The 17,878-nt window shown below is 42.3% G+C and overlaps 1 protein-coding gene across 1 annotated transcript in view; it reads right to left on the bottom strand.

Annotated features, from left to right (window-relative positions):
* dapk1 (death-associated protein kinase 1) overlaps window positions 1-17,878 on the bottom strand; it is a 122,461-nt gene that overhangs the window by 87,238 nt on the left and 17,345 nt on the right. Inside the window, 5 exon segments of the mRNA XM_070440265.1 lie at window positions 2,713-2,910; window positions 5,561-5,659; window positions 7,966-8,135; window positions 9,982-10,079; window positions 11,477-11,702. Of these exon segments, the coding sequence (XP_070296366.1) occupies window positions 2,713-2,910; window positions 5,561-5,659; window positions 7,966-8,135; window positions 9,982-10,079; window positions 11,477-11,702 (791 nt within the window).

The following is a 17,878-nucleotide window of genomic DNA, read 5'->3' as shown; positions in this document are numbered from 1 at the left end:
AGGAGGATTAGTATGTAATATTAGTAATAGAATAAGTTATGTATAGTAATACCATAGTAATTTCGTGATGTATTATCATAGTATGAGTATATATATCATAGTATATTGTATAGTAATATCGGTAGTATAGTATCATAGTAATGCTTACTACTCATAAGTAAATAGTATAGTAATAGTATACATAGTAATACAAGTATATCATAGTATAAGTGCCTAGTGATAAGTAATGTCATAGTAATGGTATATAGTAGTAATATCATAGTATATAATATATAGTATGTATATCATAGATAGTTATAATATATAGTATAGTAATATCGTAGAATAGTAATATCATAGTAAGTAATATATAGTAATAGTATATCATAGTAATAGTATAGATAGTAATATCATAGTAATAGCATAGTAATAGTAATAGTAATATCATAGTAATAGATGTATAGTATATATATATAGTATTAATATCATAGTATAGTACTAGTAAGTAATACATATAATAGTATAGTAATATAGTAATAGTATAATTATAGTATATTCATAGTAATAGCAATTATCATAGTAATTAGTAGTATAGTATCATAGTAATATAATACATAGTAAATTAGTATAGTAATAATAGTAATAGTATATCATAGTATATATAAATAGTAATATTCATAGTACATAGTAATATCATAAGTAGAAATGTAATGAATAGTATATATAGTAATAGTAATATATAGTAATATCATAGTATAGTAATATCATAGTATATCATAGTAATAGTAATAGCATGATAATAATCATAGTAATAGTATATCATAGTTTATAGTATTATCATAGTAATATTATAGTAATAGTAATATCATAGTAATATCATAGTATAGTAATATCATAGTAATAGCATAGTAATAGTACTGATATACTGTATTGATAGTAATATTTGATTATAAGTGATGCACCAATTAGTAAGTCGCTCTATAAAGAGCGTCTTTTAAATGATAATGTAAATTATATGTAATATCATAGTAATAGTAATAGATAGTATTGATATAATATTCATAGTAATAGTAATCATTAGTATCAGTAATAAGATAGTAATATAAGTAATAGATATCCAAGTATATATAGTATAGAATTCAAGATAGTATAGTAAATATATAGTATATATATCTAGTAATATATTAGTAATTATAGTAATAGTAATATATAGTAATAGTATGTATAGTAATAGTAATAGCATAGTAATAAGTAATAATCATAGTAATAGCATAGTAATTATAATAGTATCGTAATAGTAAATATCATAGTAAATATAGTAATCAGTAATATAGTATAGTAATATCATAGAATAGTAATATCATAGTAATAGTAAATAGATAGTAATAGTAATAGCATATTAATATGATAGTAAAATATATCATAGTAAATAGTATCATAGTAATTAGTAATATCATAGTAATAGTAATATATATTAATAGTAATTCATAGTATAGTAATATATAGTAATATCATAGTAATAGTAATATCATAGTAATAGTACTAGTATAGTAATTCTAGTAATAGTAATATCATAGTAATAGTATAGCATAGTAATATCATAGTAATAGTACATGTCATAGTAATAGTAATATCATAGTAATAGTAATAGATAGTATAGCATAGTATTCATAGTAATTATCATAGTAATAGTATAGCATAGTAATAATCATAGTAATAGTAATATCATAGTTATAATAGTAATAGTAATATTAAATAGATAGTAAATAGTAATAGTAATAGTAATAGTAATATATAGTATAGTAATATCATAGTAATAGTCATATAAGTAATATCATAGTAATATCATAGTAATAGTAATATATATTAATAGTATATCATAGTAAATAGTAATATCATAGTAATATAATGTAATAGTAATATATAGTAATAGTACTAGTATAGTAGTCATAGTAATAGTAATATCATAGTAATAGTAATAGCATAGTATATCATAGTAATAGTAATATATAGTAATGTAATATCATAGTAAATAGTAATCATAGTAAATATCATAGTAATAATATAGTAATAGTAATAGTAGTAATATCATAGTAATATAATATCATAGTATATATAGTAATAGTAATAGTATAATACTATAAGCATATCATAGTAATTGTAATATCATAGTAATATAGTAATATCATAGTAATATATATTAAATAATATAGTAATATCATAGTAATAGTAACTAAGTAATAATAGTAATAGTAATATCATAGTAATAGTAATAATGTATATAGTAATATCATAGTACTAGTATATCATAGTAATATCAATTAACAGTATTATAGTAATATCATAGTAATAGAATATCATAGTAATAGTATAGTATAGTAATATATAGTTAGTAATATATAGTATATATAGTTACAGTATAATCATAGTAATATATAGTAATAGTATATCAATAGTAATATATAATAGTAATATCATAGTAATAGTAATTCTAGTAGAGTAACTACATAGTAATATCATAGTAATGTAATATCATAGTAATAGTATATATATACCAGTAGTATAATAGTATAGTATATCATAGTAATAGTAATAGCATCTAGTAATATCATATGTAATAGTTAATATCATAGATAGTAATATCATAGTAATAGTAATATCATAGTAATAGTACTACCATAGTAATAGTAATATCATAGTAATAGTATAGTCGTTGCATAGCCACAGCATTACCTTGTCAGTAGAGTTGAGGTCAGCTCCATGTTCTATCAGACACTCTACTATATCAGCGAACCCCCTGGCAGAGGCGGTGAGGAGGGGGCTCTCTCCCTCCCTGTTCTTGGCATTAACCTGGCACCCCGCCTGGCATAGTGTCCTGGCCACCGAGGAGTAGCCATGCCACGACGCACAGTGGAGCGGGGTCTCCTGTTCCTGATGAGGAGAGGGGGGCGGTGGGGGGGTTATAGGGATTCCAACATGGCAGCTCCTATTCTAGTTGAAGTAGCCTGACACCAGTCTGTTTGGGCCTTAATGCTACTCCTTTTCACTTTCAGTGGAATCAAAATGATCACAAAACTAACAAAACTATCTATCCTAATCACAACCTTAAACTTTGAAAAACTGACCGTGGTTCTCTTTACAACTGACATGATCAACTAACATTATAAACTAACATTATCAACTAACATTATCAAATGACATCATCAACTAACATTATAACTAACATGATCAACTAACATTATAAACTCACATGATCAACTAACATTATAAACTCACATGATCAACTAACATGATCAACTAACACTATCAACTGACATTATCAACTGACATTATCAACTGACATTATCAACTAACATTATCAACTAACATTATSAAATGACATTATCAACTGACATTATTAACTAACATTATCAAATGACATGATCAACTAACATGATCAACTAACATTATCAACTTACATGATCAACTAACATGATCAACTGACATTATCGAATTACATTATCGAATGACATTATCAAATGACATTATCAACTAACATAATCAACTAACATAATCAACTAACATGATCAACTAACATTATCAAATAACATTATCAACTAACATTATCAACTAACATGATCAACTAACATTATCAAATAACATTATCAAGTCAACAACTATCTGTCAGAGAGAACAAGACAGCAGCATGGTGCATTTCTAACGCTGCTGAACGGTTGGTACAGAACAACGCTGCTATACCTCCTGATCTAACGGTTGGTACAGAACAACGCTGCTCTCCCTCCTGTCCCCAAGCCACTCCTGTGTTGTCTTGGCTGTGTGCTTAGGGTTGTTGTCCTGTTGGAAGGTGAACCTTCAACCCAGTCTGAGGTCCTCAGCTCTCTGGAGCAGGTTTTCATCAAGGATCTCTCTGTACTTTGCTCCGTTCATCTTTCCCCACGATCCTGACTAGTCTCCCAGTCCCTGCCGCTGAAAAACATCCCCACAGCATGATGCTGCTACCACCATGCTTCACTGTCGGGATTAGGCCAGGTTTCCTCCAAACGTGACACTTGGCATTCAGGCCAAAGAGTTCAATCTTGGTTTCATCAGACCAGAGAATCTTGTTTCTCTTGGTCTGAGAGTCCRTTAGGTGCCTTTTGGCAAACGCAAAGCAGTGCCTTTTACTGAGGAGTGGCTTCCATCTGGCCACTCTACCATAAAGGTCTGATTGGTGAAGTGTTGCAGAGATGGTTGTCCTTCTGGAAGGTTCTCCCATCTCCACAGAGGAACTCTGGAGCTCTGTCAGAGTGACCATCGGGTTCTTGGTCACCTCCCTGACCAAGGCCCTTCTCCCCTGATTGTTTGGCCGGGCAACCAGCTCTAGGAAGAGTCTTGGTGGTTCCAAACGTCTGCCATTTAAGAATGATGGAGGCCACTGTGTTCTTGGGGACCTTCAATGCTGCAGAAATGTTTTGGTAGCCTTCCCCAGATTTGTGCCTCGACACAATCCTGTCTTGGAGCTCTAAGGACAATTCCTTTGACTTCATAGCTTGGTTTTTCGCTCTGACATGCACTGTCAACTGTGGGATCTTATATAGACAGGTGTGTGCCTTTCCAAATCATGTCCAAACAATTGAATTTACCACAGGTGGACTCCAATCAAGTTGTAGAAACATCTCAAGGATGATCAAAGGAAACAGGATGCACCTGAGCTCAATTTCGAGTTTCATAGCAAAGGGTCTGAATACAGGATGTAGGATTACCTCATCAGGTTAACACATGAGATACCTCATCAGGTTAACACATGAGATACCTCATCAGGTTAACACATGACATACCTCATCAGGTTAACACATGACATACCTCATCAGGTTAATCACATGGAGAATACCTCAAATCAGCTTAAAGCACATGAGATACCTCATTCAGGTTAAAACACATGACAATACCTTCATCAGGTTAACACATGAGATACCCATGCAGGTTACACACACTAGACATACCTCATCAGGTAACACATGACATATCCTCATCGGTTAACAACATGACATACCTCATCAGGTTAACACATGACATACCTCATCAGGTTAACACATGAGATACCTCATCAGGTTAACACATGAGATACCTCATCAGGTTAACACATGAGATACATTATGCACTTGTCTCATTTACTTGCTGAAAATCTACACTTAGTGAACAAAACATTAGGAACACCTTCTCTTTCCATGACATAGACTGACCAGGTGAATCCAGGTGAAAGCTATGATCTCTTATTGATGTCACTTATTAAATCCACTTCAATCAGTGTAGATGAAGGGGAGGAGACGGGTTAAAGAAGGATTTTTACGCCTTGAGACAATTGAGACATGGATTGTGTATGTGTGCCATTAAGAGGGTGATTTGAGTGCCTTTGAACGGGGTATGGTAGTAGGTGCCTGGTGCACTGGTGCGTGTCAAGAACTGCAACGCTGCTGGGTTTTTTACGCTCAAAATTTTAATGTGTGTATCAAGAATGATACAGTATAGTATTCAGTACAAACTCAGAACGTACACTGTGACTGGTCTGCGTGTGTGTGTGTGTGTGTGTGTGTATACGTACCCTGTCTGAGAGGTCTGGGTTGGCATGGATACTACACAGGTATTGGACCACATCCACGTTGCCATAGCGAGCTGCCACGTGGAGGGCTGTCTCTCCACTCTGTAACAGCATCAACACGGGTCGTTACTCCTCAAAAAGCACCCAGAAAGGATTTCAACACCCACCATGTCAGATCGTTCTGAAATCATTTCTGTTGTTAGAAACAGATAAGATTGACATTCCTGCAACATTATTCTGTTGAAATAAAATTTGTTTAAAAAAAAATTAAGTTCATTGATTGCACTCAAATTGCCCTTTTTAATTTATAGGATTCATACAATATGCAATAAATATAGTACCTAACATCCGATTTGGGCCAAACTCTTTAGTAACAGTGAGTTAGACATTGGAATCCAAAGACATGGTCAAAAGCCCCCCTCCCCACGCCAATCCCACCCCAACAACCAGTATATATATATATATATACTATATATACCATCTAGTGGTCAGAACCTGGTAATACTAGGATGTAGGATGGGACAAAACTTCAATGACTCATTTCACTGAGCAGGGTAAACAAAACACCACCAGATTCACTGACAATACATTACATAAGATGAAGGAACAATATTCCAAGCCGTAGCTCCATACTACTGGTCAGACATACTGATACTACACTGAGTGTACAGAAAATTAGGAACACCTGCTTTTTCCATGACAGACTGAACAGGTGAATACCGGTGAAAGCTATGATCCCTTATTGATGTCACTTGTTAAATCCACTTCAATCAGTGCAGATGAAGGGGAGGAGACGGGTTAAAGAAGGATTTTTAAACCTTGAGACATTGATTGTGTATGTGTGCCATTCAGAGGTTGAATTAGCAAAACAAAACATGTTAGTGCCTTTGAACGGGGTATGGTAGTAGCTGCCAGGCGCCCCGGTTTATGTCAAGAACTGCAACGCTGCTGGGTTTTTCACACTCAACAGTTTCCTGTGTGTATCAAGAGTGGTCCAAAGGACATCCAGCCAACTTGACACAACTGTGGGAAGCATTGGAGTCAACATGGACCAGCATCCTTGTGGAACACTTTAGACACCTTGTAGAGTCCATGTCCTGACGAATTGAGGCTGTTCTGAGGGGAAAAAGGGGGACTCAATATTAGGAAGGTGTTTAATGTTTTGGTTGTTGGGGGGGGGTTGTTGTGGGGTGTGGGGGGGTCCCTGGATGACTTTTGACCTCTTCTTTGTATTCCTCATGTCTTACTCATTGTTACAAAACGGATGTTAGGTACTATATAAATTAAAATGGCCAATTTGGGTACATTCAATTCACTTAATTTCTCAAAGAACAAATTATACTTCAACAAAATAATGTTTCTGGCTCATCTGCTCTATTTCTAACTACAGAACATTCTAAGATGTTGGGTGTCATGACAGACACACACACACACCACACCACAACACAACACACACACACACACACAACACACACACACACACAACACACACACACACACAACACACACAACCACACACACAACACACAACACACAGCTACACACAACACACACAACACAAACACAGTCCTTCTGAAGTATAAAACATCTAGGCACACCCACACCCAGAAACAATATTCTATTTCCATTGAAGGGTTCCGTGACGTAAAACACCAGTGTATCAGCTGATGCCATCCAGTCGGTAGGCGTAGTGATCTAGAGAGGTGACGAGGCACTGAGAAAGGAGGAGTGAAGCGTCTCTAGCACAGTCTCCATGGCAACAGCAAATAAAGCAGATAAATCCAGGAATGATTGAACTCTGATGACGGGGCCTCCTGCCTAAAGGTAGTGTGTTAGGACTGGCATACTACTGTATAAGCGTGTAACCGACGGTTACGGATGAAGACCGTCATGAAAATAAACATTAAAACCGTATTATTAAAAAAATTATAATCACTGAATAAAACAACCGAATGTAGACTAGATGGCCAGGCATTCGTGTAACAATTTGACTGGTAAACTCATGGGTACAACCGCAATGGCTGGCTGCTATTGTGATGCAATATGGTAACAGAATGTTATTCAAATGATGTTAACTGATGTGGCTCATGCAATTGAAAGCATTTTTTGTAAAGTCAGTTGAGTTGAATCAACAAAATCACAGCTCATATCGATGGGTACACTTCCTGCTTTTACTTCCTGCTTTTACTTCCTGCTTTTCTCCTCGCAACGGCCGCCAGTCCACCCATTATGACATCACTGACTTGAATGGGAAAATCATTCTATTCACGGCCAATTACCGTCATCCAAAACTCCATGACCATCACGGGGAGGAAGGGGGCGAGCCGCTCGAGGGGCCTGATGGACTGACTAGAGTGTGTTGTGATTGTGGTATTCAGGGCTCAGGGTGAGTGTGGGGGGAAAATCACCTTATCTTGGACGTCCAGAGGGCAGGTCTTTTCATGCAGGAACCTGAGTGTCTCCACGTGTCCGTGTCTCCCTGCGTAGTAGATGGCGTTCGCTCCACTCTGAGGTTTAATGGGTACAGTCAGACACTGGGATGTGCAGCACACACGGTTCAAATGGGCAACGTGTGATTACTTCCGCTACATTAGAATGGTTTGTAGTGTGTCTGTTACTCACACCTCATCACACCTTATCCCATCCAGCTAGACGGCTGGTTTAACAACTAGCCTGCAAATATTCTCCACCTCTCAAAACACTCCCTCACATTTAATCAAAGGAAGCCAAAAATGAAAAACATTTTGAACTTCTATGGACATTTGATAATATCTACACTACCGTTCAAAAGTTTGGGGTCACTTAGAAATATCCTTGTTTTTTAAAGAAACATTTTTGTTTCCACAAATTGAACCCACAAATGCTGATGCTCCAGATCTCAAAACTAGTCCTAAAGAGGCCAGTTTTATATTGCTTCTTTAAATCAGAAAACAGTTTTCAGCTGCAGAACAATAATTGCAAAAGTGGTTTTGTAATGACCAATTAGCTTTAAAATGATAAACTTGGATTAGCTAACACAACGTGCCATTGAGACACAAGTGATGGGTGCTGATAATGGGCCTCTGTAGATATTCCATTAAAATCAGACATTCCTGCTACAATAGTCATTTACAACATTAACAATGTCTACACTGTATTTCTGATCAATTTGGATGCTATTTTAAATGACAAAAATGTGGGCATTTCTAAGTGACCCCAAACTATTGAACAGCAGTGTAGATATTTTTGTATCTTGAGTTGTCATTAAAATGAAACCCTAATCAAGAAGTTGACTGTGTGGTTTTTCTGTGTGGTGAGTCCTGTCTGTGACCCTTGTCGTGGTAGTGTGTGTGTAACCTTGTCGTGGTAGTGTGTTTTCACTTGTCGTGGTATGTGTGACGCTTTGTTTCCGTGGTAGTGTGTGTGTACTTGTCGTGGTAGTGTGTGTACTTGTGTCGTGGTGTGTGTTGTAACTGTCGTGGTAGTGTGTGTACCTTGTGTGGTAGTGTGTGTGTACTTGTCGTGGTAGTGTGTGTGGTACCTTTGTTCGTGTAGTGTGTGTGTACCTTGTCGTGGTAGTGTGTGTACCTTGTCGTGTAGTGTGTGTACTTTCGTGTAGTGTGTGTGTACCTTGTCGTGGTAAGTAATGGTGTGTTTCTGTGGTATGTGTGTGTACCTTGTCGTGGTAAGTGGTGTGTGTACCTGTGTCCGGGTGTAGTGTGGTGTGTATCCTTGTTCGTGGGTAGTGTGTGGTGTAACTTGTCGTGGTAGTGTGTGTGTACGCTTGTCGTGGATAGTGTGTGTACCTTGTCATGGTAGGTGTGTGTAGCCTTGTCGCATGGTAGTGTGTGACCTTGTCGTTGTAATGTGTGTGCCTTGTCGTTGTAATTGTGTGTACCTGTGTGTAATGGTGTGGTGTATTGTAAGTTGTGTACATTGGTGTGTGTAACTGTGGTTGTGTGTTACTTGTGTTGTAATGTGTGTGTACCTTGTCGTGGTAGTGTGTGGGTACCTTGTCATGGTAGTGTGTGTACTTGTCATGGTAGTGTGTGTGTACCGTTGTCACGGTAGCTTGTCGTGAACCGGATTTGTCGTCTCGTAAATGTGTGTGTACCTTGTCGTGGTAGTGTGTGTAACCCTTGTCGTGGTAAGTGTGGTGTGTACCTTGTCATGGTAGTGTGTGTACCCTTGGTCGTGTAGAATGTGTGTGGTACTTGTTCGTTGTAATGTGTGTGTACCTTGTCGTGTGTGTGTACCTGTCTGAGTGTGTGTACCGTGTCATGGGTAAGTGTGTGTACTTGTCGTTTGTATAGTGTGTGTACCGTGTCATCGGATTATGTGTTACCTTTGTCAATGGTAAGTGGTGTGTACCTTGTCGTTGGTAATGTGTGGTACCTTGTCGTTAGTACTTGTGTTGTGTTACCCTTGTCGTGTACATGGGTTACCTTTCTGGACCTTGTACTCACTCCTTTCCCCATGATCAGACAGTGAGATCTGAATCTTCCCACAGCCGTGCTCAATCAGATGGGGGGGAGTCCCCGTTCTACACACACACCACACAAAACACACACACACCACACAATTGTTAACAGACATGGGATCATGAACTTCACACCACACACACACACACACACAACACACACACACACACACACACCACACACACAGCACACACACACCACACACACACACACACACACAACACACACACACACACACACACACACACACACAGCACTAAAAACACGAGGGAGAAGCTGTTCTAACACTTGTTGGCGTCTGTTCATCATAGTCTGGTCAGTGAATCAGAAGGTCTGCAGGCAGGTACCTTGTTGTCGTTTATATCATGATTATAGCCTTCATCACAAAGAGATCTTCCTCATCCTATTGACACACCACAGGGGTTATTTTGGTTTCCATCAGGTGTATGGTTAATCGATCTCCAGGGCTCGGGTAACAGGATCAGATTATTGCTCTCAGTCGTTTCAGTAACATCTGGAGTGACTCGAAGTCCCTTCTCAGAAAAAACCCATGTCTTCTCGCCTAAACTGGCGAGTCGGACAGACAGATCGATTGTCGGTGGTGGCGCCGCCAGGGACAGAAGATGCAGGGGGGTGGCGAGGCAGGGAAAGACAGAGAGGGGGGTGGCGGAGGACAACCGACAGAGTGCCGGGCGTGGGGTCAGGACAGACTAGAGAGGACGGGGTGGGGAGGGACTCGAGTCTGGACAGCACGACGCGGGTGTCGGACGAAGGCGACAACAGAGAGCGGGGTTGGGGAGGGACAGACAAGAGGGGGGTGGAGGGACAACAGAGGAGGGGGTGGGAAGGGCACAGACAGAGAGGGGGGTGGCGGGACGGGGACAGACAGAGAGGGGGGTGGGAAGGACAGAGAGAGAGGGGGGTGGGGAGGGACAGACAGAGAGGGGGGGTGGGGAGAAGGAACAGATCAGAGTGGGGGGGGGAGGGACAGACAAGAGGGGGGTGGGAAGGGACAGACAGAGAGGGGGGTGGGGGAGGGAACCAGACAGAGAGGGGGTGGGGAAGACAGACAGAGAGGGGCGTGGGGAAGAGACGACAGAGAAGGGGTGGGGAGGGACAAGACAGAGTGGGGGTGGGAGGGACAGAACAAGGAGGGGGTGGGGGAGGCCGACAGACAGAGTGGTGTGCGAGGGATCAGATAGAGGACGGGGTGGGGGGGATCAGCCACAGAGAGGGGGGTGGGGAGGACAGACAGCAGACGGCGGGGTGGGGAGGGACAGACAGAAGGGGGGTGGGGAAGGGACAGACAGAGCCCGGTGGGTGGAGGACAGACTAGAGAAGGGGGCGCTGGGGGGGACAGAACAGAGAGGGTGGGTGGGGACGGGAAGTATTGCAGTCAGCAGTGTGGGCGCCTGCGACCGCGCGAGACAGACAGAGAGGGGGGTGGGGAGGGACAGACAGAGAGGCGGGTGGGCGAGCGCGCTCCTGATCAGACACGTAGAGTCCCGAGTCGGGGTCGGAGCGGCACCAGACAGAGAGGGGGCCTCGGCCGTCGATGCGGTACGAAGTCCTGTACAGAGCATCGCCGGCGTGCGGGAGACGGACACGACCACGAGCAGGGGGCGTGGTGGAGGGACAGACAGAGAGGGGGTGGGGCAGGGCACAGACAGACTGCAGGGCCGGTGCTGGGAGAGACAGTAATAAGAGAGGAAGAGGTGGGGAAGGGACATGACAGCAGTGAAGGGAGGGGTAAGGATAGGTGAACGAGACACATCGACGCTTAGGATGTTGGAGAGAAGACGTAGAAGAGATTAATCCGTTGGAGGACGAGCCTGTGAGTGACAAGCATCAGAGACCGGGATGATCCGAGCCGTAGATGGGAGCAAACCAAGAAACAACGAACGCCTGTAGGGGGGTGTGGTCAAAGAGGAGACGAGAATGCGAAGAGGAAGGGGGAACTGTGGCGGACGGTACAGAGAGATAGGGGGTGAGGAGGTGAGACAGCGAACAGAGAGGAGGGGTGGGGAGGGACAGACAGAGAGGGGGGGGGGAGGGATAGACAGCAGAGAGGTGGTGGGGAGGGACAGACCAGAGAGGAAAGGATGGGAAGCCGAGACAGAGCATGAGAGATGGGCGTTGGCGAGAGGGAAACACGTACGATGTATTGGAGTCGGTAGCGAGACCGAGACAGTACAGATGGAAGCGTGGCTGGTGAAGCGCAGCCGGAGCAACAGAGCAGAGTAGGGGGAGAAGTCGGGGAGGAACCGGACCTAGAAGTATGCTGGGGTGGGGAGGGACAATAGACAGTTAGAGGCCGGTGGGATCGGTACCAGATCACGATCCATCGTGGGTGGTGGTGAGGGGAACAGACAGGAGAGGGGGTGGGAGGGACAGACAGATGTGGGTGGGGAGGACAGATTAGAGAGGGGGGTGGGGAGGGACAGACAGAGAGGGGGTGGGAGGCGACAGACAGAGAGGGGGGTGGGGAGGACAGACAGAGAGGGGGGTGGGGAGAACAAGACAGATGGGGGTGGGGAGGGAACAGATAAGAGAGGGGGTGGGAGGGACAAGACCAGAGAGGGGTGGGAGGAACAGACAGAGTGGGGGTGGGGAGGAGCAGCATTAGAGAGGGGGGTGGGGAGGGACAGATCAGAGAGGGGCTGTTACAGGGTCTGAAACGCCAAACCTCGCCACCATTAGCTCTGACAATTGAAAAACCCTAGTCATTGGCAACTCCATTACCCGTCAGTATTTAGACTTGAAAAGATTTCCTAGATGCCGCTTCCAGACTCCCTCCACCTACCCAAGGACGTCAGAGTACAAAAATCGGTTAACCACTTTGATCTGAGCGCAACTCAACTTTAACTTGCGCAATACCCTAGATCATGTTGCACCCTAAAAAACTTAAAACAGTTTGTCATAAGACAACTAGCTCCCTGGTATACAGAAAATACCCGAGCTCTGAAGCAAGCTTCCAGAAAATTGAAACGGAAATGGCGTCACACCAAACTGGAAGTCTTCCGACTAGCTTGGAAAGACAGTACCGTGCAGTATCGAAGAGCCCTCACTGCTGCTCGATCATCCTACTTTTCCAACTTAATTGAGGAGAATAAGAACAACCCTAAATGTATTTTTGATACTGTCGCAAAGCCAGCTAAAAAGCAGCATTCCCCAAGAGAGGATGGCTTTCACTTCAGCAGTGATAAATTCATGAACTTCTTTGAGGAAAAGATCATGATCATTAGAAAGCAAATTACAGACTCCTCATTAAATCTGCGTATTCCTCCAAAGTTCAGTTGTCCTGAGTCTGCACAACACTGCCAGGATATAGGATCAAGGGAGACACTCAAGTTTTTAAATGTGATTTCTCTTGACACATTGATGAAAATAATCATGGCCTCTAAACCTTCAAGCTGCATACTGGACCCTATTCCAACTAAACTATTAAAAGAGCTGATTCCTGTGCTTGGCCCTCCTATATTGAACATAATAAACGTCTCTCTATCCACCGGATGTGTACCAAACTCACTAAAAGTGGCAGTAATAAAGCCTCTCTTGAAAAAGCTAAACCTTGACCCAGAAAATATAAAAACCTATTGGCCTATATCGAATCTCCCATTCCTCTCAATTTTTTTTWGAAAAAGCTGTTGCGCAGCAACTCACTGCCTTCCTGAAGACAAACAATGTATACGAAACACTTCAGTCTGGGACAGATAGAGAGGGGGCTGGTTTTAGACCCCATCATAGCACTGAGACTGCACTTGTGAAGGCGTCAGACCGAGGCTCTGCATCTGTCCTCGTGCTCCTAGACCTTAGCGCTACTTTTGACACCATTGATCGCCACATTCTTTTGGAGAGATTGGAAACCCAAATGGGTCTACACGGACAAGTTCTGGCCTGGTTTAGATCTTATCTGTCGAAAGATATCAGTTTGTCTCTGTGAATGGTTTGTCCTCTGACAAATTAACTGTAAATTTCGGTGTTCCTCAAGGTTCCGTTTTAGGACCACTATTGTTTTCACTTTGGCATCAGCTAATGGGGATCATAATAAATACAAAAAAACCAAATACTATATATTTTACCTCTTGGTGATGTCATTCGGAAACATAATGTTAACTTTCACTGCTATTCGGACGACACACAGCTGTACATTTCGATGAAACATGGTGAAGCCCCAAAATTGCCCTCGCTAGAAGCCTGTGTTTCAGACATAAGGAAGCGGATGGCGGTAAATGTTCTACTTTTAAATTCGGACAAAACACATGCTAGTTCTAGGTCCCAAGAAACAAAGAGATCTTCTGTTGGATCTGACAATTAAGAGGATGAGGGTAGTGTGGTGGATGGAGGGTAGTGTTGGGTAGGATGGAGGTAGTGTCGGTGGATGGGGTAGTGTGTGGGTAGGTGGAGGGTAGTGTCTTGTAGGATGGAGGTTAGTGTTGGATAGGATGGAGGGTAGTGTCTTGTAGGATGGGGGTAGTGTCTGTTAGGCTGGAGGTAGTGTTGGTAGGATGGGGGTGTTGTTGGTAGGATGGAGGGTAGTTGTCTGGGTAGGATGGATGGGTAGTGTCTGGGTAGGGATGGAGGGTAGTGTTGGGTGGATGGAGGGTAGTGTCTGGGAGAGGATGGAGGGAAGTGTTGGGTAGGATGGGGGTGTGTTGGTAGATGGAGGGTAAGTGTTGGTAGGATGGAGGGTTTCTGGTAGGATGGAGGGTAGTGTTGGGTATGGATGGAGTGTGTCTGGGTAGGATGGGGTAGTGTTGGTGGATGGAGGGTAGTGTCTGGTAGGATGAGGGTAGTGTTGGTAGGATGGAGGTATGCTGGGTTGAGGATGGAGGGTAGTGTTGGGTAGGATGGGAGGGTAGTGTCTGGTAGGACTGGAGGTCGTGTCTTGGTAGGATGGAGGTAGTGGTCCTGGTAGGATGGAGGGTAGTGTTGGGTGATGGCGGGTAGTGGTCTTGGTAGGATGGAGGTGGTGTCTGGGTAGGATGGAGGGTTAAGTGTTCTGGATGGATGGGACGGTGTGTTGGTAGGATGGAGGGTGTTGTCTTGTAGGATGGAGGGTAGTGTCTGTGGTACGGATGAGGGTAGTGTCTGGGTAGGATGAGTAGTTGTCTCCAACCTCTCTGTTTGCCTTCTCAATTCATCAATCTAATGTATTTTATATAGCTTCTTACATAGCCGTGTCAAAGTGCTGTAAGACCCAGCTAAAACCCAAACGAAGCATGCGGTGAAGAGCACGGTGGGTATGAAACCTTCTAGAAGGCAAACTAGGAGTAACCTAGAGAGGAATGCTATTGAGGGTGGCCTAGTCTTTCTGCTGTGCGGGTGGATGATTATAACAGACATGGGCCAGCATGTTCAAATGTTCTAAATACCAGCATGGTCAATAATAATAATACAGTAGTTGGTCGAGGATGCAGCAAGTCAGAATTAGGAGTAAATGTCAGTTTGGCTTTTCATAGCGTTCATTCAGGTTAGAGCGCAGGTGAGTATGGGAAGGAGTCGAAACACAGGTTGGTACAAAGGTAGCACGTTGGTGAACGGTATAGGTTCATAGCGCAGGGGAACAGGTTGATAACTGAGAGCAGAGGTGGAACTGTGTGGATGGGGACGCATGGTGCACTGGGGACGGCAGGAGTCAATCGGCCAGGTAGTTGAGGCTGGTCCTAGGGCTCAGGCGTCTCTGAGAAGAAGAGGGGAGAGAGAAGGGTTAGAGGGGGCATACTTAATTCACAAGAACCGTAGCAGGAGAAATACTCCAGTATATAACTCTGAACCTAGCCCGAACATAACTTATGCAGATAAATTACTGGAGGCTGAGACGGAGGTGTAGGAGACACTGTGTGCTCGTTTTTTTTTTTTTCGGACGAAAAAAAATTTACAAAACCAGGAAGGGCAACAGACGGATACACAGCCACTGTAGAAGGCCACACATAGGGATATCGTTCAGCACTGAGACAGGCGAGTATAGCCACAGAAGATTCCCACAGCACAAACCGAGGGGGCGACCCCGAAGGAGATAGTCAGTGATCCAACCCTCAGTGAACGACGCCTCTAGGGACGCATGGAATAGCACCAGTAAGCCTAGTGACTCAGCCCTGTATAGTAGAGGAGAGATCCAGTGGAGAGAGGGGAATGGCCAGTGCAGAGCATAAAGGGTGTGTGTCGCTCCAGTGCTTTCGTTCACTCTTCCACCCTGGGCCAGACGAACTCAATAGAATTGACGAGATGCAGTCTTCAATACAAGCTTAAAGGTGAGACAAGTTGCGTTCCTCACAATGTGTAGGCAGACTATTCCATTAAAAATGGATGCTTATAGGAGAAAGCCCTGCTCAGCTTTTGCTTAGAATTCTAGGGAATAAGGAGGCCGTCTTGTGATAGTGCGACGTTTAGGTATGTAGGCAGGACAAATCGGAAAAATAGGTAGGAGAAGCCCATGTAATGCTTTGGTTGTAAAAACCTTGAATCATCGCCTAAGGAAGCCAGTGTATGAGAGGCTAGCACTGGAGTTTAGATAAAATTTTTTGGGTTCTATGTCAAGATTCTGAAGTGTGTTTGCAATAACTGAATTTATTTAGTGCTTATCGGGTAGCAGGAAGTAGAGGCACATCATGCAGTGTCCATAGAAGTGAAAAAGCATGGATACTTTTCAGATACATTTTTGGACAGAAGTTTTCTAATTTGTTGCAATGTATGCGCTGGGGAAAAGTGTGCTTTGAAACAGTCTTTGATATGTGGCTGACAAGAGAATCAGGGTCCAGATTTTTTTTTTTTTTTTTATTTTTTTAACTTTATTTAACCAGGTAGGCCAAATTGAGAACAGTTCTATTTTCATTGCGACCTGGCAAGTATAAGAAGCAGTTCGACACAATCACACACATAGTTAAATGGAGTCAAACAAACCTATAGTCTATACAGTGAAAAAAAAATACGTCTTATATAACTGTGAGCAAGTGAGGTGAAGAATAGGAGGTGGAGGCAACAAATATATGTATTATAAATAAAAATATAAAAGGCCATGGAGGCGAGTGAGTAGACACAGAAGTAAAATAAAAATAAAAAAACATGGAATGGTTGGTTGCAGTGGATAGAGTGAAAGTAGAGACAGAAATAATGGGGTGCAAGGGCAAAATATTAATAATAAATAACAGTAGGTACAGGAGGTAGTTGTTTGGGCTAATTGTAGATGGTTTACAGGTGCAGTAATTATGAAGTCTTGAACTGGTGCTTAAGCTAGTGAGGGAGATAGGTGTTTCCAGTTTAGAGATTTTTGTAGTGTTCAGTCATGGCAGCAGAGAACTGGAAGGAGAGGCTCAAGGAAGATTGGTTTTGGGGGTGAAACTAGAGAGATATACTGCTGGATGCGGGTGCTATCAGGTCGGTGCTGCTATGGTGACCAGCGAAGCTGAGATAAGGGGGGACTTTACTATGCAGGGTCTTGTAGATGACTGGAAACAGTGGGTTTGGGCGACGAGTATGAGCGGGGAAGCACGGAGTGTCAGGTCGATGGTGGGTAGTATTTGGGGCTTTTGTGACAAACGGTGGCATGTGATATAGACTGCTCCAATTTATTGAATAGGGTTTTTGAAGCCTTTTTGAAATGAATCACAAGTCGAGGATTGGGTAAGGCGATGGTCAGTTTTAACAAGGGGTATGTATTGGGCAGCATGAGTAAAGGATGCTTTTTGTTGCGGAATAGGAGCCATTTAGATTTGACTTTGATGGAGATGTTGATGTGAGTCTGGAAAGAGAGTTTAAAGTCTAACCAGATCCCTAGGTATTTTGTAGGTGTCAATATTCTATGTCAGAGCGTCTCGCGGTCTTCACAGTTTTATTTGAGCGATGTACACGAATCAAGATG

The sequence above is a fragment of the Salvelinus sp. IW2-2015 genome, unplaced genomic scaffold (assembly GCF_002910315.2).
Source record: "Salvelinus sp. IW2-2015 unplaced genomic scaffold, ASM291031v2 Un_scaffold2348, whole genome shotgun sequence".
NCBI lineage: Eukaryota > Metazoa > Chordata > Actinopteri > Salmoniformes > Salmonidae > Salvelinus > Salvelinus sp. IW2-2015.
Note: the sequence above shows the minus strand (reverse complement) of the source record. Positions and strands in the feature narration are given on the sequence as shown.